The following is a 26,469-nucleotide window of genomic DNA, read 5'->3' as shown; positions in this document are numbered from 1 at the left end:
AAACACTGGAGAAGATAAGGAGCGTTGTGGACAGTGACCTTCTAAAAATAGTAACGGGAATATGGATTGAGCGTTGTGGACAGTGACCTTCTAAAACTAGTAACGGGAATATGGATTGACGCCACACGAAGGAAGGGAGATAAACGCAAAACACTGGAGAAGATAAGGAAGAGTTACTGGGAATGGATGAACAGAAAAACCAAAATCGGTTCAGCGCTGCGCACTGAGAGCACGTGTTGAAAATTTTCATCGACCAGATTGTGTCTGGGGTGTACCTGATTATGCCCACCAAATTTGAAGCAGATCCATCGAGACAAATTCATTTATCAAATACAGACTGAAAATCTCAGACACTGACCAATGCCCGTGTCACACGGGCATACAAACCCCTACCCACATCCTGCAGTCCTTCAACGCCCTGAAATGCAAGACATTGCCTAGTCCAGTGGAGACCCACGAGAAGCTCTGGGGTCCGGCAACATCGCTGTGGCGGACTGCTGACTTTGCCTTACAGGCGGGATTGAAGATTTAGCATGGCTGGGAATGCAGAAGAAGAATAAGAAATTTTTTTCTTTTTTTTTTCTCTCCGTTTCTTCAGGTGGAGATAGTATTTCTGCCTACTTGACGGAGACCACATGCATTGACCTGAGTCTTTTCTTTTATTTATTCATTCATTATTTTTATTTTATTTTTTCAGGTGGAGATAGTCCCCATGCCTTATGTGACTGAGACCACACACATTCACTTGATCCTACCTGTGAGCGAGGACGACAAGGAGGGGGTGGGCACCTTTCTGGACGCTTACGCCCACACCTGTCTGGATACCCAGGAGAACACGGAGCTTCTTGTCATCTTCATCTACACCCACCTGCCTCAGCCGGGCCAGGAGGACACTTTCTCTGTACTCAAGTAAGTTGGAGTTTTGTTGTTGTTGTTTTTCGTTAGAGATCAAATGTGAGGTAACATTTTCTTTCCTATGCATACAGGTGGAGTTTAGATCACTGCCTCCAGTTTGATAGAGTGTTGGTGATACCTTGAATCCTCCATTTTAAGACCCCCTCTGTTTTAAGACCTTACTTCCCAATATTTATTTCTGTGTAAAGTCTGTACATTAAGTCTAACTTTTTCTGTGTTTTAAAACTCCCTCAAAACCTGACTTTTTCTGTGTTTTAAAACTCCCTTTGTCATAAAACCTGATATTCTGAGACTTGTCAAAGTCTTCAAGCAGAGGTTTCACTTTACAGTCATGATTTTTGAGGAGGTGGGACAGTAACGGGCCATGGTTGCTTTGATAGAAACAAACCAACAAACAAACAAGTTGGGGAAAAGACGGCTTCTTTGTGCTTGGATCACAATGACATTTTGATGGTAGAGCATGTTGTTCTGTTGATTTAAATACAGTACAGTAAAACCTGAGTCTAGCGGACCCTTATTGTAACGGCCACCTGCTACATACGGACAGTTTATCATGGCACGAACACGATTTCAACAATAACTAACCTTTAACGGGCGGACACCTGCCACTTACGGACGCGGACACGATTTTTCGGACCGTAGGAAGTGTAAACACTGTCACAAACGGACACAACGTACATAAAAACGCAACTTCGAAAACTCGACTGTTATGCAGACAGTGCTCGGCAGCCGTAGCCGTAGCACAAATGGTTGTTGATTGGTTGTCCTGTCCCTTTTCTGACCAATCAGTGGCTTGTTTAGATGGAGACCCACTTTCGCTCACTCACTTTCGCTTCGCTCACTTTCGCTTTTCCGCATTGTGGATACAGTCACAACCAAAAGCAACAGTAGACTACTGTGTTTGAAAATGGAATCTCCAGCAGGAAAAAGAAAAGCGTTGACTTTAGAGCAGCGTGTAGCTGCCTTGAAAAAACTAGATAGCGGCCAATCATGCCGAGATGTGGCGAAGGAGATGGGATGTGGTAAAACACAGATCGCGAGGATCAAATCGGAAAAAGAAGACGTGATGATCTCTCTATCTTTGTAAGCAATCGTTCGAAGGAAACAATAGTTAACACAGCTAAATTTTTGGTCCATGCATTTATGCTGAGACTAGAAAAACTGAATCAAGCTCGACCCTAAGACCACAGTTGCTCCTTCACTGGAGTCCTTCCAAACTGGTCTGGGTCGTACCCACGGACTTGCCTCGCTGACACAGTAACCCTGCAGCTCTTCGTGTAAATAGTTTTATACTTTTAACCATCTTCTCGGAGTTATTGGGTCACCCACCACCAGTAACCAATCACCCAGTACTCCGCCGCTGGACTACAGACGTTCTGATGAACCCAGTCCCCATCAAGAAAGAAGAAGAAGAATGAAACAAGAGCTGACCCAATTTGGTCGAGACACACTGCGGAATTTCCCGTTGAATGACTGATGAAGAGTCAGCTATTTTTAGCTTTGTGACGTCCGACTTGCGTAAGTTTGAATGCACAGTGTGTGTAGGGAACGGGGTAGGTGGGGGGGGGGGGGGATGTTGTTGTTGTTGTTGTTGTTTGCTACATGTATCATTTGTTTACTCACATTTTCAGTGAGTCTCATGTTCAATCCAATAAATACATACTACAGGACTGACAATTTTTTTTTAAAAGTGTCTTGTTCATTTTACGTGCTCTTTGTAAAATATTGCCCCGGCCCCTCCACCTGTGAAGAAGGGACACCTGTCTAATAGGGACACTATTACCATTCCCCAAGGGTGTCCGTTAGAGACAGGTTTTACTGTAGCTCCTTTTGTGGGTGGCCCCCAGACAAGTGGCCACACTTGCACCATTTAACTAAACTTAATTGGTCACTGAGCACATGGTACACTAGAATGTGCCCTGGTAAGTTCAACCATTCTTTGCAAATGCATGATAGCATATTACAACAAGAAATATGTTCTTATCATGGAATAGTTTTGAACAGTAGTACCCCTTTGATGCGCAGCCTTCTGCTACATTTGCAGCACTGAACTAAACTTTATCAGTCACTACAGTACAAAACACTGCTGAATTTTAAGTTCTTCCATTCTGTGCAGATCCATGATTGCGTATTACAACAAGAAATACGCCAGCAGTGGGACAAGGATCGAGTGGACGCCGCTCCAAAGCAACGGAACGTTTGTGTCGGAGTTTCACTTGATGGAGGCAGTCACCGGCAGGTATACCCCCGATTCTCTCATCCTATTCTGTACCGTGGGGATGGAACTGGCCACTGACTTTTTCAACCGCGTTCGCATGAACACCATCGCTGAATGGCAGGTAAGGACTGCTCTTGCAATTTTGCCATGAGGTCATACTGTGTAAGAGCGAAGAAGGTAAAGACAAAAAGGGGTAATGGGGAAAATGGTAGTTACACTTTTGTTACTTAGTTAGTCTTTTTGAGACATTTTCATGTTCTGTGACAGTATTTTAATTTTTTGTTCATACAATTTAGGAATTACCAAATCAAAGCACAAGAAGATTAGTGTTTGTTTCCCCTCACTGTTGGACAGGAAGAATTTGTAAAAATAGCTTCTACTTTTCAAAGAGTATTTTGTTTTTTTATTTTACTCATTTGTTTTAGGTTATCTTTTTTGTTTCTGTGTGTGTTTGTGTTTGTTTGTTTGTAAATTAATGTATTTATCTCCATTGTTGGGTGTTAAAGAAAAAAAGCTACCATGTTGACAAACAGCACAGAGAGAGAGAGAGAGAGAGAGAGAGAACAATAGCAAATTTGCACGTGTTTTATCTATTTTTAGAATGACGTCATTTGTATTCTTATGTAATTTCCTTTCTGTTTTTACGTCATCGTTTGTTTTGATTCCATTACTGAAGAAGGAGTTTTTACTCCGAAATATTTATTTCATTTTGGTGTTTGGGTGTTATTTTTTATTCTTAAACAGCACAGTTTGTAAGAATGTGTTACATTGTTTCATTCATCAAAACAAAAGAAAACACAACAGCAACCAGTGTGGGTAAATTCTTCTTCACATTGTCTACAGACAGTCACTGACTTCTTCACATTGTCTACAGACAGTCACTGACTTCTTCACATTGTCTACAGACAGTCACTGACTTCTTCACATTGTCTACAGACAGTCACTGACTTCTTCACATTGTCTACAGACAGTCACTGACTTCTTCACAATAGTGATGACAAGTAAGAAATCATTTAGTATGGGCTTTTGTGTTGTTGCAGGTATTCTTTCCCATCGGCTTCTGGCAGTACAAACCCAATTTGATTTACGACAAAAAGCCCTACCCTACAAACATTGAGCTGATGAACAAGGTCGGCCACTATGACATGCTCTCCTATGAGCATTCCAGCTTTTATGTCTCTGATTACATCAACGCTCGGCAGCTGATGATGTCTGAAGACATATGGAATGGAGACCTCTTTGAAATGTTCATCAAATATAGGTGAGTCTGTACTCTGTGTTTTGAGGAGACGAGTTTGTTGTGTATGGATCTGGCTGGCCCTGGTGATCAGTTTGGTAACAGAAAGTGACAGACACCTACAGCATGTACAGTGGCAAAGCAATACAAATTCTTGTCTCTATGGCCCTGTCTGTCTGTTTGTCCATCTCTTCCACCCTACCTTTCCCCCCCCCCCCTTCTCTCTCTCTCTCTCTCTCTCTCTCTCTCTCTCTCTCTCTCTCTCTCTCTCTCTCTCTCTCTCTCTCTCTCTCTCTCTCTCTCTCTCTCACACAAACACACATCTCTGAATGCAGTAAAAAAAATAATTTAAAAAAATCTTTTGTACATTTAATTGTTTTTACTTCTTGATTTGGGAACCTCAGCAGTCCATTTGTTTTGAATTTAAAAGTGTTTGTTTTTGTAAGATCATAATTTCAATCATATGTTCCTCCTGAATTTTTCATTACAGCAAACTGCATGTGTTCCGTGCTGTCGAGCCGGCTTTGAAACATCGGTTCAAGCAGTTCAATTGTGAGGCTACCTCCCCTCCCAAACTGTTTCAACGTTGCCTAGATCGTCGCTCACAAGGACTCGCCACTCGATCCCAGCTCGCCAAGCTGATCTTCGAGCATCAAGAAAAGATGGGAGCTGGTGCCCAACCTGCTTTGAACTCTGTGTGATTGTAGAAGAGAGTGTTGATGTGTTAAAATTGTAATTTAAGAAAAGAATTGACTGCTGGTGAGACAGTCAATGTTAAAAACTGAAGAATTCTTCACAGGTAAAAAATGGACATTTGTGCTGTCTTTATCATTTTTAACATCAAACATTGCAAAAAAGTTGGAAATAGGTGCATATTTTTATAAGAATGTTGGGTATTCCGGGAACAAAATTTGTATATTTTGTGTACACTCCCAGTGCTATGAAAGCTAGATAGAAATGCAGTGAACGTCTGAGATTTGGAATGAAAATGTGAAATGTGTATCTGAGGCTGTAAAGTTGGCGTTGTTCATTTTTTACACCATGATTTCTCTTTTTCTGCATGTTCAAGTTGTACTGCTTGAAGTAGAATTTAAAGATGTACATGTCAAAGATGTTTTTTGTGATCTTTTGAATGAAAACCAGTGTTTCTTATGTCCAATCACCCTTTACCTGATATTGTTTCTTAACACACTGTGACTCATTGTATGCAAATCCGCCTGACTGTGTTAGCCCCTGGTCAATATTACCGTCTACAGCCAGTCCCATACTGTTTATTTATTTCCATGCAGTTTTGAGCCAGAAAGAGAAATTTATGTGAATGGTTCTGTGTTTGCCGCATGTAATGTCAATATTCAAAATGATTTTTAGAGACAATGAAATTACTGATGAGTGTAATGTCTCAGATACAGGTCACAAATTTACCACAAAAACAAGTATGTCTACCATACCGACCAGGCTTTAAAGACAAATTTCAAAGAAAAAGGCATTGATATGAGTAGTCTTATACTCTCTGAGTGTCTGAGAAAGTTAGGAAATCACTGTAATGTTAAACTTCATTATGCCAGGAACCAAGTCTCCAGGCAAAATCACCTTTAGTGTGACAGCCAAAGGTTTAAGCAATAATGGTTGTTCCATTGAAAACAATGTTTTTTCTCAAAGCCCCCTAGGGCAACAAACCTTAGTAAAAAAAACCTTGTGACAGCCAAAGGTTTAAGCAATAAATGATGTTCCATTGAAAACAATGTTTTGTCTCTAAGCCCCCTAGGGTCACAATCTTAGTAAAAAAAACTTGTGACAACCCTCCAACCCCTGTCTAGGATTTCAGGGACATTTGCTTTCCTTCAGTGCGATCCTTAACTGTTATTTCCATTGATATTTTTCTGATCTGTCTCAGGCCTCGGTCTTCGGTCATTTACGCATACGTTTTGTGTCTGGGAACAACACTCTTTCTCCATGGGATGAGTTTGCAGCAGCAGCTTATATGCATATTTCCTTATCTACGCAATTAGAAGTATGTGTGTGTGTTTGCAAGTGTATGGGTGCGACTGCTAAGCATATATATATGTGTGCATGGCTGTGTATGTGTTAAGGAAAGAAAGAGAAGAAAGGCTGATCTGTGCTTGCTATGAATTTATGCAATAAGGGAATATTCGTGTTTGCACCTACCAGAAGTATACATTTTCTTGTAGCTGGAGACTTTTCTATTTTCAGTCGTGTTATGCACGTACATGGTGAACCTGACTTAATTAGCATTTTGCAAGAACAATTGAAACCTTGCTTGAGTACTGCTTAAGCACCATATATCAAAATGACTGTGAACTGACTATTGATCTCTGTTTGCTTGTCTCATAATGAAAATTGCTACCTGTACTTAAGGTTGGTTGATTTACAGCGGGCACGCACAATGTTGGTATAGTTAACCTGGTACTCATGTGTTATTCTTGCACTCCTTCATCTGAAAAAATATGTGGTATGCTTATCTCCTTATTACCTCATACAATCTTTGAGTCTTTGCAAGTTGATTGAGACACTTGTTTGGCCAAAAGGACATTTTTATGTGTGCAAGGTTTTATTGTTGTTCTGTTTTGTGTCCCTCATAGCTATGCAGATACAACATCTGCTGCTCATAAGTATCAGTGAATGACAAAAGATTTTGTTTGAAAGCAAGATTTTTTTGAAGAAGAAAATGTGAATGTTCTTTGTTTATTTAAGTCTCTCTTGTTCACAGGAACTTTCAAATAGTGGAAACTTTTCCCATGTATTGAATAGGTTGTCAATAATTATCCCTTGTGACTCAGTTGTGCCGGTGTATGTTTGTCATTCAGTCACACAGTGCTTCAGACACTCCAGATTTAATTCAACACCCCCCGCGGGTTAGGGGGAAGAATTTACCCGATGCTCCCCAGCATGTCGTAAGAGGTGACTAACGGATTCTGTTTTCCTTTTACCCATGTTAAGTGTTTCTTGTATAGAATATAGTCAATGTTTGTAAAGATTTTAGTCAAGCAGTATGTAAGAAATGTTAAGTCCTTTGTACTGGAAACTTGCATTCTCCCAGTATAGTAAGGTCATATATTGTACTACGTTGCAAGCCCCTGGAGCAATTTTTTGATTAGTGCTTTTGTGAACAAGAAACAATTAACAAGTGACTCTATCCCATCCCTCCCCCTTTCCCCGTCGCGATATAACCTTGAACGGTTGAAAACGACGTTAAACACCAAATAAAGAAAGAAAGAAAGATTTAATTCAACACGCGGGTTTTATGCTGCAATCGGCCATACTCTCGACTCTTTCACAGAAGAGCCGTACAATAAAACTTATTAAGTCTTATTATCAAAACCTAGTAATATAACAGTGTCTACATATAGTGAGTCGGTGTCTCTTAGGTAAATTTACAAAAAGTGTTTTGAGGTACGTGCCTTCAATTATCAGGTCTTTATGCTTGATGGAAAGAAATCCTTTTGCAGCAAAGAATAAGCTTGTTTATGAGTATGACTACTATTAGGCTTGTTACATTTTTTTCAGGCTGGATGTGTACAGTTATGTGCAAAAAAGCATGTTTTTTTAATTAGTTTTGATGCAATATATATATTTGATGTTTTATGGTTAAGATGTTGATGCAAAGTGTTGTACTTTTTTTGTGGTTGTACTAGTCTATTACACTCCCAATACAGTTGTATATTACTTGAGCTTTTATTGACAGTTTTGAATCTAATATGACCCGTGTGAAAGATTGTAAAACCGAACCCTTATCTATTCACTTGTATTTTAGCTGAATATTTACTTATGAAAGGGCTTGAAAATCCAGCTTTTGTGTGGGTGTGTATGCGTGCGTGCATGCGATCATGCATGCGATCATGCATGCTTGCATGCAAATGTGTGTGTGCGGGCATTTGTGTGTTAGTGTGTGTGTGTACATATGTGTGATACATGTACTTTCATCTTAGGTAAAACCGGCACGGTTGGCCTAGTGGTAAGGCGTCTGCCCCGTGATCGGGAGGTCGTGGGTTCCAACCTCGGCCGGGTCATGCCTAAGACTTTAAAATTGGCAATCTAGTGGCTGCTCCGCCTGGCGTCTGGCATTATGGGGTTAGTGCTAGGACTGGTTGGTCCGGTGTCAGAATAATGTGACTGGGTGAGACATGAAGCCCGTGCTGCGACTTCTGTCTTGTGTGTGGCGCACGTTATATGTCCCTTCGTGGTCGGCTGGGCGTTAAGCAAACAAACAAATCTTAGGTAAAAGTATGCACTGAGACTTCTTTGATTTAGTGTGACCTGAAGTTTTGTGTAACCTGCATGCTGGTAAATTTCTTTTTTGATTTTGTTTAGTGACACTCTTTTGTTCGGTACTTCGTGTGCATCAAAGGGTTTTTTCATTTGTGTATGTGTCTTTCTTTTGTTGTTGTTGTTATTGTTTGAAATTCTTGCACCTTCATGAATTTAAGTATATTTACTCAGTGAACAATACAGTTGTATATCAGAGTGAAGGTAATATATGCTGAATAATGAAGCGTATACATTGTGCTGTTAGCCCAGAAAATTGTATGTTCCAAATTTTGAAATGTTAGGGTTTGCAGTAGGAAGAAGTATTTGGTTATGTTTTTCACTGTCATTGTTGATACTGAATGCAATTAAAAAATATAAAAAAATAATTTCCTAAATCAAACAGGTGAGGTCTGTGAATCTTTGTAATTTTGGATCTTCAAATTCTTTTTTCCAGTGTCAAACTTTTTTTGTGGTTAAAAATACCTGTACAAATAATGTGGAGGGATCTTGCTTGTGGATTTATAAGTGATCGCAATAGGTGTTTGATAAACCAGTATTAACTAAAGGCCAAGAGATAAATTTAACAAAATCAGTCACTTGGTCACGGCAACCGATCAAACAAAAAGAAAAATCATGCAAAAAGCTGTTGACTACAATAAAATTGGTAAGATGAACCAAATGGAGATTTTTTTTCAAGTATCTGCACACACAAAACGGAAACATACCCGAAATGCGAATACTACTTTATACATGTATTCAGTCAGATTCAGTTTTTGGAAAGTAGAATCTCATCTACTAGTAGTTGTGTTCACTCTTAATTTATTTGTTATTATGTTTAATGTATGTGTTTGCATTGCCAATCAGGGTAATAAGTTACTTTAGACTTTAGTTTCATTGGGTTTATAAACAATGATTTACGCAATCCGAAGAAAGAGATTTTGTTCTTCTCAGTACATGGAGTTTTAGTGAATGATAATTAATTATTCTGAAATGACATGTTAATGTGTTGTACATTATTTTTGAGAGAATGTTTGGTTAGATTTACAAAATGTGAATCCTGTAAATGGATGAACTACAGATGTTATAACAGAGAGATTGCTCACTCAAGCCAAAAAGCAAAACTATCTGCAAAAAAAATAATATTTTAAGTCAATAGAAAAGTGTCTCGGTTACATAGAAGTGCTGAAGAAATCTGTGCAGATTGGTGATTTCCAAAGGAAGCAACGGTCTTCCTGTTAAAAAAAAAGTCAGGCCCGAGGATGGAAAAAATGATTGTGTTAATTTTACATTCTGAGTGTGTTCCTGATGCCAGAAGTGTCCATAGAATTGCCTTAAAATGGCTTAATTTCGTTTCTTCTTAACAGGGATGGGCGCCTTCAGGCATGGCTACTGGACCCCTCCGGGCCTAGGTGGTTTTCAACAATGTTCTACTTCAGCTGTATTTCAGCCTACATTATGCAGGTGCGAAGAATCAGATATGCTGCAAGTGTTTGATAGTGATACCAGGCCATAGCATGTCAAGACAGCATGGTTTAACAATTCTGCATGTGAAGTTTGGTTATTTTGATGTCCCGTTAGTTGACTTATGGCGGAAATGACTATTTATAGCTTTAGATTCCATAGGAAGGCCAAGAGAAAGTGAGCGATCACTCTTTTAGAGTATCTGAATGAATTGTGGGTGGTACTGTACTTTTTTTTTCCAAGGTGCATTGCCAATTAAATGTTATGCATGTTTACAGTGTACATATACTTAAAAAAAAAGTTGTGGGTAAATTTATATTGTACAATTATGCAATCATGTGTCTGCAGAATTACGGCAGGGCACTGTGAGGGAAATAAATGTATTTTGAAAAAGGAGTTTGGTATGAGTACGAGTCTTTGAATTAAATGCAGGATCTGTGACGAAAGACATAATTCAACTCTAAAACCAACAATATTTACATGCTCGCACACAAGCATACGCAAATATGTATGCACACACATAAATTCACACACACACACACACACACACAATTGTACGAACAAGTACACAAGCACATGTGAAACACATTTATAAGTCAACACCAGGCATGGGAATTGTCCGGCGAAAGGCGAATTTCCGCCGAATATTTTTTTTGTTCTGCCGAAAAAGCAAAAGTGTCCGCCGAAAAAAATAAATGCGGAGGCAAAAATGGTTCTGAAAACTGAATTTAATTGCAAACTTGGAGCTTAGATGACACTAAATTGCACAATTTGTGTTCTTTGGAGAATCATTTTTTCAGGGGTGTATGCCCCCGGACCCCGTAGGGGGGCTAGGCGCATCGCGCCGTGGACTTTGATATTACTTACACATTTTCAGCCTATTTTACTTGTTTCCATTCCCATGCCTGCAACACCAACATCAACATTATTTACATTCGTATATCATGTCTCAAGCACACACACACAATCATATGCTGCGATGCACACTTACACACCTGGGGCGGACGAGGGGGGGGGGGGGGGGGGGGGGGTTCTGGGGTTTCCGGAACCCCCCCCCCCCCCCCCCCCCAGCCAAAAAATAAAAATATTTTTGTGTGTGTTTTTTGGGTTGAGTTTCAATTTTTTGGGTATTAATCAGTGACAAAATCTGCTGCCTGAAACTGGTTATGATCATCCTCAGAATGCACCAGATTGCACCATTTTGCATCCTTTTTTTCAAAATTTTCCGAGGGGGCATGCCCAGGCATGAAAATTCTCCGTATTTTCCGTACTTTTGAAAAAAATAAACCGTATTTTTTTTTCTTTTCCGTATTTTTCCGTTTTTATTCTTTTTTCCTAGTCATAGTTATAGTAAAATAGTTTTGGGGCCATGTTTGAATCCAATTTTAAGGCTCAGATAGCCCCAGATTGCACCAAATTGCACCCTTGAAAAAAAAATTTGACCCCCCTAGAAGTCTTGGCGCTTTGCGCCAGCGAAACTTGGCGCTATGCGCCTTCGAATTTTGTTTTCAGTATTTTTTTTTTTCCAGTTTTCATGCCTGATGCCCCCGGACTACCCTAGCAAGCTAGGCGCTTTGCACCGTCGGCTCATCGCTTCGCGCCTTCATACCCATATCTTCACAATATACGTTTGGAAACCCCCCCATAAAATGAACTGATCCGCCCCTGCACACACCTTCATACCTTTTCACTTTAGTGATTGTGAGCATGCATACACAGCTGTACAGAGATACCCCATACATGGTGGCACGTCCTGATAACAGTGATTATAATACATGTGAAGTAGACACGGGTGGGTAAAATCTGTTGTTAAGATTCTACGAAGAGATAGGTTGTTAATTTTAAAATTCATCATTTAACATGTGCAAAGCATGCATGATGTCTTTCTTTTTAATCATTCTTTACTTTTTTTTTCTTCTTCAAAAAAACAGTAATTTAGATGTGTGTTGTGTGTATGTGTGTGTGTTTTCTGTTCTTATTTTTTATCCATGTTTTCTTCTTCTTCTTCTTCTGCCTCTTGTGTCTGTCTGTCTGTGAGTGTGTGTGTGTTTGTGGACTGAAGTTATTATGATGGGGGTGGGGGGATTTAGAACCGCTGATGTAGACCAGTCTGCTATTATTCCTCCATTTCACTGACACCTGTTGTGTAACAAAAAAAGTACAAACGAACAATAGAGTCTGTAGCAAACATCAAAACCTTTAAATGCCGTGTTTAGATTAGCGGACAACCCAGGCTGTGGTTGGGTTCAGGCGGGAGAGTATAGCGTCCCTTGGCACTTCTTTTGCTAAGAAACACCGAAACCTTCTACTTCCTTGGAGCCAAGGTTGTTTACACATGGTCGGTGGTGTGTGTGAGCTTGCGAAATCCATCTTTTATAAGCGAAAAAATTCAACATTGCACAATCTGTCGCATAGTAACTTTGTGCTCCACGTTTGTGTTAACAGTTGTGTGTGAGTATTGTGTACTGCGCAGACTTTACAGCTCTTTTGGTTTTTTTTTCCCAGCTGGATTGACTTGCGATACAACGAAAGACCTCAGTTACTGAGAATTGTTTCATTAGTAAAAGCAATTTATATCTTCTTTTCAAAGTTTTTTCTTGCTTTGATGAAACTGGTGTGTGAGTATATATATGTGTGTGTATATGAGTGTACATGTCAGTTCATTTTGAAGGTATGTGTGTGTGGACACAGGTTTAGAAAGTGTGTGTTTGTGTTTGTGTATGTGTGTTAAGGGGGCGTGTGGGTGTGCATTTATTTGACAGGGATGTGTGTGTGTGTGTGTGTGCATTTGAAAAGGGTGGGCATGAGCGTATGTTCACTTGGAAGGTGTGTGTGTGTGTTTATAGGGGGCATCTGTGTGCATATTGCAGGGATGTGTGTGTGTGCATTTGAAAAGGGTGTGCATGTGTGTATGTTCGCTTGAAAGGTGTGTATGTGTGTGTGCGCCTCCATGCATGTGTGTCTGTAGGAGTGCATATGCTTAAAAGGTGTGTGCATGAGTGAATCACAGTACAATTCTAAACTCTCTATCAGCAGAAACTTCAGACTCGCCAACACCACAAAAAGTAGCCAAGATGTACGGAGCTCAACCTTACCCCACGGGCAGTCACAGTTTTCCTGGTCAGGGGGGTCAAGGTGGTGACTACCAGCAGCACCAGCAGCAGTTCGCCATGCAGCAGCAACAGGCGCTACAGCACTTGGCCCAGTTCCAGCAGCAGCGCACGCAGCACTACCAGCACTACCAGCAGCAGAGCCAGCACTACGGCCAATACGGCCAGTACTATCAGCAAAATGTCTTCTCTGTCAACGCCTGGCAGGTGGGTATTGGGACAGAGTGATCGATACAGGTGTCACAGGCAGTTGCTGATGGAGTTGTCTCCCTGCCAAAGCATGGGCTGTTGATAGTAGTTGGATGTTTTGGGTAGGTTGGAAGACAGCACACCACTTAGATGTGGAGTAGCTGTTTAATTGTAATGGGGTCTTGCTGCTGTTGTCACCTTGTATGTCCAATCGGTTACAATATGAAGAGATTAGATAATTAAGATAAGATTGTATGTGTCTCCATTCACACGTTCATTCACCGAGTCCAAAGACACATGGAAATGAACAGAATGCAACTTAATTTTACTGAAACTTTAAAACCTTCAAACTTCAGGTTCAACTATAAGAGACCTCAGGCACATGCACATGCTAAAAAATAAAATGGTTGCGACTTATCTATCATGTGACCTTGTCTTTTGCGCTCTTTGCAATCATTTTGATTGGTTGCTATTTATATGGCACTCTTTTCAACTATTTTGATTGGTGGCTATTTATACAAATTATAACCTATGACATCATTTCTAAACAAACAAAGATGAGATAAGTGTTATATTTAAAGAAGGTTAAAGAATAAGTGTGATGTAATGATTTACATCTAGCCCTTGCGCAGAGAAAGCCTGAAGTGATGGTGTAGTGTAATGATACTGATAGACGTTTCATGCTCAAAAACAGATAGAAAGATGGACTGTGAGACAGATACACACACACACACACACACACACACATACACACACACACACACACACACGCACACACACGCACACACACACACACACACACACACACACATACACACACACACACACACACACACACATACACACACACACACAAACACACACACACACATACACACACACACATACACACACACACACACTCAGATTCACACTTGCATGCTTGAATCTATTTACTGACTCTCTTTTTTCCATTCCTTCTCAGATTTAATTATATGTTATTGCCTAGTGCATAGTCTCACTTTTTTTAATTTCATTGCACAAATAATCTACATTTTGAGAATCTTTACACATTTTTCCGTTGTGCTCCTCCCATTGCAGGCTTACCAGTTCCAGTCTCCAAATGATCTGGAACAAGTTTTCAGAGGTATTATGCAGAGAAACCCTGAAAATGCTGTAAGTTTAATGATTGTGTACCTTAACAGCTAGTGAAACCTTTATTCTCATTTTTTTTAAATATTTCTTTTTAATCATTTTGTTTTATTATTATTATTCTTGAGAAAAATTAAAGCTGAAGCCTTGCATGGTAAACAGACCACAAATTTTGCAAATGGGACAGCCTGCAATCCGCAGTACAGCGGTACCTGGGACGAAAGGACACCATTGAAACTGAGGCAAAATTGTCCCCACATTACAGGTGGCCTGTCACGACAGGTATATTCTGCTAGAAATAATATGGAAAAAATAACACGTGTCCTTTCATGTCAGTTGTCCTCTCATCGATGGTGCTGCACACTGTAGGCACCACTGTACTCTGTTCAGCTGAGCTGTAAATCAGTATTTTAAATATCTTTTCTCAAAATGACAGCGACAGCAAAATATTAGCTAGAACATAAAGTACATTCACAAGGTAAAAGTAAGGTAACATCGAGAAGAAGACGGAAATAACACACGCACTTATTAAAAACTGTAAACAGTAGATTAATTATGTTTTTATTGTGGTTCAATATTGCTATTCTACCTTTAATACACATGTCAAATTTTGATACTGTGTAACAGCATCATCATCCGACTGACTATTTAGGGTTTAACGTCCTCTTAGACCAGTTGGCCTATATTGGGACAGGTATTGGTAATATGCTGAAGATACACCAGCATTGGGTTTGTCTCGTCAAAGTATCGAAATACGATCATGATAATCAGAGACGAGAGATGATGCATGCGTGTCTTCGTGTTTTCCAAGCCCTGAGACTTTCGCTGTGAACGTGGGATCTTTTTCGTGCGCATGTGTGCACACGGGGGTGTTCGGAAACCGAAGAGAGTCTGCACAAAGTTGACTCCGAGAAATAAATCTCTCGCCGAACGTGGGGTTCGAACTCACGCTGATAGCGACCAACTGGATACAAAGCCAGCGCGCTACCAACTCAGCTACATCCCCGCCCTGCATCATCATCAACTTAAAGGACTGAAGAACAAGAAATGGAAAAGCACAAGAAAACACATGCACATACACACAAACCCACACAAATGATGCAACACAAGCATTCTGCAATTACAGTTGAATACACACAGAGCAAAAGCATAACAGGTAAAACAAGTGACTAAGATGTCACACCTGCATGTTTGGTTGAAAAACAATGATCCTTTGTCAAAAGCCTATGGTTGTTTCCTTTCTTGCAGATGAGGAATGCAATTCAAGCAGAGGATCTGATGAATGTTCTCAATAATACCCCAACTATTCGCAACTACTTTGGCAGTAAGGGTCACATTTTGGTGTGTGTTAATGTGTTTGTATGTGTAATTGTGGAGTTCTGTGTGTGTGTGCATCATGTGTGTATGCATGCTTCTGTGTATAGTTGTGTGTGTGTGTGTGTGTGTGTGTGTGTGTGTGTGTGTGTGTGTGTATATACTTGTGTGCGTGTGTGTGTGTATATATACTTGTGTGCGTGTGTGTGTGTTTGTGTGTGCACGCCTGTCGCCAGTGTGTACATGGTCTTTATTTACATTTTAATTACTAATGTGAATGCAGTGATTTTTGACTCACATGCGAAGCAAAAGTGAGTCTATGTACTCACCCGAGTCGTCCGTCCATCCGTCCGTCCGTCCGGAAAACTTTAACGTTGGATATTTCTTGGACACTATTAAGTCTATCAACACCTGATGTGGCCTGATGGTGTATGTTTACAAGATCTCAAAAAACATGTGCGGCAACTTGACCTCACTTCAAGTTCAAGGTCACAGGGGCCGTAATTGTTGTCTTAAAAACGACCATTTTTCACATTTTCGCATTTTTTTCTGAAGTTATCGAGAATGGCAACCTTAGCTATGTATGCTATACAGGGCAATGTAAGCCCTATCTTTGGACACCAGTTTGGTTGACCTTGCTTCAAGGTCAAGGTCGCAAGGGTCCTTTAAAGTTGGATTGTATACATATTTTGAAGTGACCTTGACCCTGAACTATGGAAGATAACTGTTTCAAACTTAAAAATTATGTGGGGCACATGTTATGTTTTCATCATGAGACACATTTGGTCACATATGATCAAGGTCAAGGTCACTTTGACCCTTATGAAGTGTGACCAAAATAAAGTAGTGAACCACTAAAAGTGACCATATCTCATGGTAGAAAGAGCCAATAAGCACCATTGTACTTCCTATGTCTTGAATTAACAGCTTTGTGTTGCATGACCTTGGATGACCTTGACCTTGGGTCAAGGTCACATGTATTTTGGTAGGAAAAATGTGTAAAGCAGTTCTTAGTGTATGATGTCATTGCTAGGTTTAGTTGTTTGACCTTGACCCTGAAGGTCAAGGTCATGTAAAGGTCAAGGTCAAGCATATGAGTCGTATGGGCTTTGCCCTTCTTGTTTGTCTGGCCTTTGCTTTTGAGTGTCACTATTGTTTTCCATGTACAGTATTAGTTAATAGCATGTAAACAATTTGTATGATGATGATTGATGATGATGAGGATGAGGATGAGGATTTATTTTGTTTCAGTTAGCTGGAGCAGAGAGATGAGCAGGTAAGCTATATGATCCTGCTGTTTAATTAAAGATCCTGCGTAAAAGAGTCTGGAAATGAAAGACATTATCTTCTATCTCAAGCCTTAGAATAATGGTTGCCCACTGGACCTCATCAACGGCCGCATGTACTTGCTACCAGTGATTAGAATGACAGTGCTTCTTAGCATGATTATTCATTCAAATCCATGGGAACATGAGTGAATACAGGCACCACCTATTTCTTTTAAGTCTTGATTTGTTGTAGTCCTAAAGAAATGTGTCCACAGAGATGAATTAAGTTACCTGCTGTGTGCTACTCCAGTAATTGAATTAGATAGCTCTTAAAGTAATCTGGATGTTTTCTTTAACTTTTGACCTGATACATGATTGTAAATAATTAATCTGTTTTTCTTCTCTTTTTCAGTATTATGCTGGCCATGCTTGATGTATCCTTTGATCTGAGAGTGTTACTTTTTGGTGTGTATACGTATGTGTCTGTCGATCTGTCTCAGTTTGCCCGGCCGTCTGTCTCTCTGTCCATACCTGTCTCTGTCTGTCTCTCGATCTGTCTGTTTGTCTCTCTGTCTGTGCAAACAAGCTTAGTCTCGCACTAAAAAAATACTTTTAAATCTGTTTTGCAGATCCCCTTAGTTTACTAAAAGCTTTCCTGTGCAGATTCTCTGCTTGAATGGAATCTTCATCTCGAAAAAAGGAGACAACTACCAGATCCTTTGATGAAGGATCATAATGTTTTTCAACCACATATAGGGGGCCCGGTAGCTCAGTTGGTTGACCACTGGACTTTTGATCCGCAGGTCACGGCCGGGTTCAAATCCGGGCCAGGACGGACAGGGGTCAACTTTATGTACAGATTGACTCGGAGACGCTTTAATCCATGTTCCACCCCCATGTCACCAATGTGGCACATGAAAGACCTGTCATGCTGCCATAATGCAGGTGACTAATTATACACCTAAACACCTAAAAACGCTCACACCTGGGTAGGGACTGACTCTGTTGCTGCTCGCTTTACACTGGGAGGAAGCGACACGAATTTCCCGAAACAATAAAGTAATGAAAATGATATGAAAATAGATGATTGACATCTCTACCACCTGTCGTACGTTTGCTCTGTGTGTGCATGCAACTGTGAGGGATGGTTGAGTGATTGTATGTGTGGTGAAGTGGGAGTGGGGAGGGGGGAGGGGGTAGGCGATGTGTGTCTGCACATCCAACCCTTCAAATGATTTTACAATCTTAATGGCAGCTGCACCTAAAGTTAACTGAGACCAATCAGTCATCAAGTACTCTTGTCAATGAAATAGAAAACAAGTCATCGACAGTGGAACCCCCCTTTTAAGACCTCCAATAATCGATTAAATCAGGTCTTAAAAAGGAGGGAGTCTAAACATGGGGGTCATTTTACAGAGGTTATGAACAGAAAATCGTAGAAAACAAGGTCTTAAACAGGAGGGAGTCTTAAATTGGGGGGTCTTAAAAGGGGGGGTTCTACTGTATTAGGTACCCGACATGGATTGCTAAGACCCTCGGCAGCCAGATTTACATTATCAGGCTTTTACTGTTTTAGATTAGATACCTTTAACTTTACAAAAGAGATCCAAGGACGGATTTATGCAGTGGGAAGAATTCATGGAGCTGCAGCAATGCCTGGTAGCCTGGTACAAGGTCTTCAAGCAGCATGACGCGGATGGGTCTGGCTTCATGGATGCACAGGAACTTACAAGAGTTATAAAGCAACTCTTTGGTAAGAACAGCTGAAACCTGACGTGAACAGTTCACTCTAATAAAAAGACAAACAGATATTTATTATTGTCTACATTAACAACACAGCTTCTTGTCTTTAAATGGTCTTTTAAAAGTTGCATTTTTTTAACTTGAAATTACGCTTTTTTAGCCACAAGATAAATTTCTCGGATTGAGATAATAAAGTATTATTGTAATGTACTGCATTGAAACAACACTAATAAGTATAAGGGAATAACCATTTGAAAAGAGAATTCATGTCCCTCTCAAAAGAATGTATGTCCTTTAGTTACTCGGACTGTAGATGTAAGCAGACAATTAATCTCTTGCATCAAAATGGCACCTTCAGTATGAGGACAAAAGGTACAGTGGGAACACCCACTTATGATAGCTGGTCACACACTCCTAACTGAAGACAACCCCATTTTGTCTTGGTCTTTTAATTTACTCAACCATGTTATGTTTTAAAAAGACTTATGCATGCATAGTTTTTTCCTTCTATATTTAGGTTTTCAAATCCAGCCACCGACACTGACAACAATCTTGAAACGCTACTCTCGAGTGGTTGCTCCCAATTCGCGTTGCATTCTGGCCTTTGACGACTTTGTAGCTCTCTCAGTACGTCTGCGTGCCTATACAGGTAAACTATAAACTATGTAAAACATGTTTAAAAAGTATATTAGTTTTGGACAGCTGCTTATTGTACTCCTTGTAACGTTTACCTGAGAAATGGTTTCAAAATTGTTACTATCCCATTCTAACTGAAATGAACCATGTGAAGAAGTAAAAGCCTGTGTCAAGATAAAAAAAAAAGCACACAAAATGTCTGCTTTATATGGATTGACAATGTCTTGTGAGTTTTTCAGTCTCAACAAAAAAATACACATTTTCTGTGAATATTTCTGTGTGGACATATTTGATGTTGCACGTTGATGTCCATGCAAAACAATAAAACAAATATGGAAAATCATTGCATTTTTTTGTATACAATTTCACAGGGCTGTATAAATACTTAGAACCTTTTTTTTTAACTTACAGCTATCACTGATTACAAAGACTATGATCAACGGTGTTTTGTCATTATTTTTTCAGATGCTTTCAGGAAACGAGATTCTATGGCCAACGGTGTGGAAACAGGATCGTGCAATTTCCAGTACGATGATGTGAGTGTACCAAAAAAAAAGTTCTTAGCACAGACCGCAAGTAAAAATAGTGGAATATGGGATAATGTATTTTCAGGGCCGGACCCAGGGGGGGGTTCCAGGGGTTCCGGAACCCCACCCCTGGAAAAAGCATGTACCTTGCTTTGACTTTTACTAGTTTTAGCACCAAAACAATGCTGCTCTTAACCCTCAAAACAAGGCCCAGAATGCACCAGATTGCACAGATTTTAACCGTTTTTCAACGGACTCCCCTAGTTCGCGCGCCTGCTTGGCAGGCGCGCGCTTGTGGCTTTGCCACTTCGCTGATTTGCCCCCCAAAAAAAGGAGGAACCCCCCCCTTACAACTCATTTGGTCCGGCCCTGATTTTGTATGTGTTACATCAGTCTGATTAAGACATGATGTCTGTATTTTGTTTTTCTTTATTGTTTGTTTCTTTGTTTGTTTTGCCGTATGTACAAAGATATATAACGCAAAGAAACAGACACAGATATGTTTACCCTCTCGCGAACACACACACAAGCAGACACACACACACACACACACACACACACAAAACACACACACACACACACACACACACACACACACACACACACACACACACACACACATATATACACAGACACGTGTTTATCATCTCTGGTTCAGTGACTCCGATATGCAGTTATAGTTTGACACAGGTCAGGAAACCCAACTCTTCATCAGATCAGTTTCATGATACATACTGCAAATGCAGTCAGTTTTTTCCCCTCTTGCATTACACTATATCTGGTCGTGTTTTCAAGTTGACCAAGAAGAATATTTAGGTAACAGAGATCGTTTATGAATAGAGTGCCATTGAGAAAGACGTCATTTATTGCATTTTCTACAACTATTATTGGGAGACAGTTTTGAACAGGTCCTTTATCTTCTTTACAAACTTTTCACTAGAAAATGGTTGTTGCCTGAGGTTTCAAAGTGCTTGTTGATTGTTTAGTTTAAAGAAGAAATGTATGCTTATGAATGGTTTTTTTTGTGTGTTTTTTCCCTGTGTGCAGTTTCTGCAGTGTGTACTGTGTCTGTAAGAAGGACTTCCATCGACAAAGACTCCCTCAAACCACAACATTTCCCTCTGTGGAAAGAATGATATATTGCTTTCTGTTTCTGGTCAATACAATATATCATGTGAGCTGCCTTAGTCAGCTGATTTCCTGTTTTAACAGTTCTCTGTATACTTGAGAGGGGATGTTGTTTGTGATTTAATGGAGCACTTCGAATCTGTGTACCTTTTTTGAGAAGATAAAGAATTTGAAAATTATGAATTTTACCCGTGGAAAACATTGCAAAGGAATATCGAATCTCTTGTTTTATGAAGGCAGGGTTTTTTTTTAGGCAAAAAAAAAAAAAGGTGTGGTTACGGTAACATAGCCAAAAAAAATAGGGTAGGAAGGTAGGCAATCGCTTTTTTTTTAAAACTTTTTTTTCTAATGTGTACAAATTAAACCTACTTGACAGGGAAATAAGTGTGCGACTAGGGCGCTTTCGCTTAAATTGCGTTTTCTGCACTCGTTTACTTTTTTTGTTTTTGTATTTTTTTGACAAATGTAATAAAAAGTTATAGGGTCGGCCCCAAAAAATAGGGTAGGTCTTATAATAGACAGTGATTGATATTATTATTATCATATAATTTTTTGTTGAGGAGGAGAGATAGGGTATGGGAAGGAATTAAGAGGGGGAGGGGGCTATGTGGGCCTGAGTGAAACAAGTTTCTTTGTGTGTGTGTTTTTTGGTTGTTTTTGTTGGTGTTTTTTTTTATTAAAGTAAAGCTATAGTTGTGTTTTTGTTGTTGTAATAATACACTAGTATGATCTGAAATATGTGATGCTGTGTCACTAAACCTGGATGGGTGTCATTGTTCTTCTATAATATTATACTGATATGAGCTGGGTGGACTGAGTTTTTGTTTTTGATTTTGTTGTTGTTGTTGTTTTTCTGTGGTTAAGGAAAAGGGTTTCTGTAGGTAAGTAATATGATATGTACTAATATGAACTGAAATGTGTGATGTGTCACTAACCGTTCTGTGATATTTCATTGTACATAATGTACATCTGGCTGTCAGTGTTCCTCGAACATACGATACTAGTATGAACTAAAAGATGCGATATCGTCTGACTAACCGTTCTGTGATATTTGATTGTACATGCATCTGGCTGTCAGTATATATACTCCTTTTGATTTTTGTTGGAGAAAAGTCGCCTATTTTGTTTGTTTGTATCTTTGGTTTTTATTTTGCTTTTTTCAATGGATGCTTTACAATTTTGAAGGTGATGTGAAGAAATTTGATCATGTAGTGATGTACAGGAAAAGTTGCGAGGATATATTTCACAAAAGCAATAGCTTCTTCATGGCCAGATACCTTCAAGAATACTGGAGAAAAAAAATTGCTGTTGACATGACAGTTATTTCTTTCTTTATTTTTCATATCTATGTGTGTATTTGTATATTTATTTGTTGATTGTTGCAGGGGGCTTATACTGTGTGTTTTTTAATACTTTTAGATTTCAAACTTTTTGTCATTCTTTTATTTCATTGATATTTAATTCTACATTGTTTTATTGTGCTTTGTCCAATTTTCTTCTGTCAGAATAAACATGCAGGGAGACAATCTTAATATGTGAAATAGCTTTAGTTTGAAGTTCGAAATTCAGATATGTTGATTGTGATTAATGTGTGCATTTTCCGAATCTGTTTTTTTTCAAAACTGAATAAATATGCGAACGGATTTAAAATGCTATTCTTCATTCTCCTTCCCTTTTCATTTATTTTATTTTATTTTATTTTTTTAATTATTTAGTCTCGCTGTTCCTCCATCTGTCTCAGTCTGTCTGTTTTTCTGTGTCTTTCTGACTGTTGCTCTCTTTGTCTCTGTCTCTGTCTGTCTCTCTCTGTCTCTCTCTCTCTCTCCCTTTCCATATTATAGCATATATTGTCTGTCTGTGCTTGTCTATATACAGTGACAGAGAGAAAGAGAGTGACTGAGAGAGGGAGAAAGAGACTGATCTGTATTGAACTGTATAATGCAATAAGAGTGAGAGGTAGAGAGAGACTCAGATCACTGTAATATTCAGATGAGTTGACAGACTTTCACACAATACTGAAAGACCTGTGGTTGTATATATTTTGATATCGGGCAAATGGAATACCCAAAAATGAATTGCGACAAGGTCACTATTCACAGGAGGGAAAAAAAGAAAGACATTCAGAAACAAGTCGCGTAAAGTGGAATTAATACATTTAGTCAATCTGTTGGCTAATGAAACTGTACATTGCATTTTTTTTCTCTCACCAAGACAGTATAGGATCACTGATTTCCCGCAGCCGAGAAAGAGCTGACACATTGTATGAAAATATCTTTTCATTAGTCGGTGCAAATCGTGCCTGCAGCAGGTATAGCTCAGTAAACAAGCGCAATTTTCTGTCTTCTTTTTAACTTTCTGAGCTTGTTTTTAATGCAAACATAACAAATGTAATATTTTTAAATTCAGGGAATGATGAAGAATACCATGCACTCATTTTTGAATATCTTATTAAAATTTTCATTTGAAATTTGACTTTAATGAGCAAACTAATGACTTTTTAAATGAGGGCGTGACAATGCCCCATCAGCATTTGTAAAAAGCCGGATATGACGTCATCAAAGACATCTTATCAACAACAACAAACTGGGAAAAAAACACGTCTGGGCATATCCTTTGCAGGAACTCTCATGTAAATTTTCAGTAATTTTCTGGGAATCGCTCTACACACACACACAAACACCCACAAACACACCACCACCCTCGTCTCAATTCCCAGTCTATTTTAAAACATTTAAGTCAGTCAAAACTTGACTAAATGTAAAATCACCATATTCACAACAGAAACTAAAGAACTCAGGTTACACGTGAATAAGAAAGTTTCAAGCCGAGTCAATACACGGCGTCGAGCGTGACGCCATCGTTACTCTTAGAGAGAGAGAGAGAGAGAGAGAGAGAGAGAGAGAGAGAGAGATGCATCATGTGCCTGTGGCTGCCATGTCGTCGTGTGTCGGGTCAACTGATACACGGAACAAGCCGAGTGTGACGTCAGCATTAGATACCGCACCAACAACACGACGCCGACTACACGGTGGAAGTTCCTGTTAAGTTTATTTATAGATAACACATTTAAACACTTGTTTTACACTGCCATCATTCAAGCTACTGCCGATGAAAATGTATGTCGTTGCGGTGTCGTGTAGGGCATACATGTAAGCCTACTCGTGAAACTACAGGAATTGTTCGGACAGTCAATGTTTTAATCGATGATTAGTCAGGGGACGCAGATAACATGGGGAATGCATTGTGTACGCTGTTCCGACACAGATCAGTGAAGGTGCTTTACTTTGGTAAGTTTAACATGCATCTCGGTCACTGTTGGTAGAGTCTTAGGACACTGTATGTCAGTATGTCCCAAATAGGCCCCAGTTACCTCGGAGGACGTTACCCCAAAGTCAGTCAGCAGACTGTAGGCGGTAGAGTCTTTAGGACACTCAGGTATGTCAACTGTTCAACATAGCTAGGTACACTAATCTGTCATGATATGATAGAACTGTGTCCAGTCAGTCGCTGAGATATCAGTTGTATTGAGAAAGTATGATATCAGAGTAAATATAGGACTTCTAATGTTAAATTCGTCAATGGTGTAATGATGAATTCTACTTTTCAAGGCCAAATTCCTTACACACACACTCACACACACACGTACGCACGCACGCATATACGCACGCACGCCGCACAGTGACACACACACACACACACCACACACACACACACACACACACACACACACACACACACACATACATGTAAAAACGACGTTGTCGATAGTTTTGGCTGGTCCATACACTGATGTGACACCTGTTTTCTCAATAACTATGGGTTTGAACTTAACTACATTTCAGATTCGATTACAGCATTACAACAGAAGTATGTAAGCAATAATACACTCGCTTAAGTATAATAAATTGTAATCGTAAAATCGCTTTCCGGCACTGAGAGTCGCACACACTTTCACACTCAGAAATGACAAAAACAGTCATTGTTTTGATCAACTCAAAATGACGTATCTCAACAGTTTTATGATTATATGGCGTCTAAAAACCCAACGCTGAGGGTAGAACATTGTTTTGACGTCAAATCAATGAGAGCGTCAAAACTGCGTGGGCGATATTCCATCGTTTTGTCCCTATAACGACAGATGCACAAACAAACACACACACACACACACACACACACACACACACACACACACACACACACACACACACGCACACATACACACACACCACACACACACACACAAACGGGGACACACAAACCAGAACAAACAAAACAATAACAACAACAATAACAGCAACAACAACAACAACAACAACTGACTCAACAACAAAAAATAACAACATTACTCCATCAAATCGCTCCCAGAGTTACACAGTTTGGTTCGACTCAAGTTTCTCTTTGTTTGACTTTCAGTTTCCGTCCCCGCTTTCCAAAAATGAAACGAGTTTTGTCTGCTAGACGGCGTGCGTGCACAAGATTGGACTAGGAAAATATTACGTCAAAGAATCGGGAATCGGACTATAAAATTATGCCCCCAATGACCCGCTCTTCCACAATTATCACATTAAATCATTATCATAGTTAAAGGGCACTGTCAAGTTGAGTAAACCGTTGCACGTTCTTCTCGTTTATGGTATAGTAAGAGTTTCGTAGACTTGAGGTCAAATTCGCACGAAAACGTCTCCGTATAAATCTTTACCTGCATAATGTTTTAAAGTTACTGAATTTGTCACGTCCAGGTGCACGGAGCCTCTAGGGCTTTCCGTCATGCCTCAGGCAGCTATCCGTTTGAACAAAATGATATCAAGTTTCATTGACTTTCATATGCAAGGAATCAAAAAATGCAATTTTTTTTTACGAATACATTTTGAGCATTCTCCGAGCAGGAAGGTGAGCCAGCAGGAAAGCATGGCCCTCGATCAGGCTCACATTAGGTCCCGCACGTGAACAAATTACATCAAAAACCTTCATGGAAGTCTATAAGTCTCGGCGAGAGGGAGAATCCTTTTTATTGTGGGTACTTTATGTCGAGACATTGTGTTTGAATACGTAAGAAAATCGTAAAAGATAGTATGTGGGTCCATTTTGGTATGGACACACAGTCTTCAGCCCCGGAACGTGATCACGGGAAATGCAGTTAATTGCATCGTTTTGGCGGGAGATGCGACTGAGCTAACTAACCGCATAAAGTTTCGTTTGGCTGGCAGCTCTAAAGATGTGAAGGCATCTCAATCAATCAATATCAATATGAGGCTTATATCGCGCGTATTCCGTGGGTACAGTTCTAAGCGCAGGGATTTATTTATTTTTTAAATTTTTTGTATAC

General features: G+C 39.7%; 3 protein-coding genes across 7 annotated transcripts in view; all 3 read left to right on the top strand.

Annotated features, from left to right (window-relative positions):
* Nucleotides 1–10,493, top strand: part of LOC138981389 (chondroitin sulfate synthase 2-like) — a 32,833-nt gene extending 22,340 nt beyond the window's left edge. Inside the window, exons 8-11 of the mRNA XM_070354300.1 lie at nucleotides 698–909; nucleotides 3,032–3,254; nucleotides 4,174–4,394; nucleotides 4,861–10,493. Coding sequence (XP_070210401.1) covers nucleotides 698–909; nucleotides 3,032–3,254; nucleotides 4,174–4,394; nucleotides 4,861–5,071 — 867 coding nt within the window. The 3' untranslated portion in view covers nucleotides 5,072–10,493. The remainder of the gene's footprint in view (nucleotides 1–697; nucleotides 910–3,031; nucleotides 3,255–4,173; nucleotides 4,395–4,860) is intronic.
* Nucleotides 10,494–12,395: 1,902 nt separating this feature from the next.
* Nucleotides 12,396–22,793, top strand: LOC138981385 (sorcin-like). 5 transcript variants are annotated; one of them, XM_070354288.1, is made up of 10 exons: nucleotides 12,396–12,548; nucleotides 13,134–13,414; nucleotides 14,477–14,551; nucleotides 15,776–15,851; nucleotides 17,093–17,117; nucleotides 17,522–17,543; nucleotides 18,712–18,862; nucleotides 19,370–19,501; nucleotides 19,954–20,024; nucleotides 21,063–22,793. In XM_070354288.1, exons 2-10 carry the CDS (start codon nucleotides 13,172–13,174, stop codon nucleotides 21,087–21,089), a joined length of 822 nt encoding a protein of 273 aa, XP_070210389.1. In that variant the 5' UTR covers nucleotides 12,396–12,548; nucleotides 13,134–13,171; the 3' UTR covers nucleotides 21,090–22,793. The 5 variants fall into 5 exon arrangements, with proteins under 5 accessions (XP_070210389.1, XP_070210391.1, XP_070210390.1 ...); XM_070354290.1 differs by having other exon boundaries at nucleotides 12,402–12,528; XM_070354289.1 differs by having other exon boundaries at nucleotides 12,402–12,528; nucleotides 13,131–13,414.
* A 1,362-nt stretch (nucleotides 22,794–24,155) lies between these two features.
* The window catches only part of LOC138981383 (ADP-ribosylation factor 6-like), a 14,438-nt gene continuing 12,124 nt past the window's right edge, over nucleotides 24,156–26,469 (top strand). The window contains exon 1 of the mRNA XM_070354284.1: nucleotides 24,156–24,430. Within this exon, the coding sequence (XP_070210385.1) occupies nucleotides 24,373–24,430 (58 nt within the window). The 5' untranslated portion in view covers nucleotides 24,156–24,372. The remainder of the gene's footprint in view (nucleotides 24,431–26,469) is intronic.

The sequence above is a fragment of the Littorina saxatilis genome, linkage group LG12 (genome assembly GCF_037325665.1).
Source record: "Littorina saxatilis isolate snail1 linkage group LG12, US_GU_Lsax_2.0, whole genome shotgun sequence".
Classification (NCBI taxonomy): domain Eukaryota; kingdom Metazoa; phylum Mollusca; class Gastropoda; order Littorinimorpha; family Littorinidae; genus Littorina; species Littorina saxatilis.
This window is presented reverse-complemented; position numbering and strand designations above follow the sequence as displayed.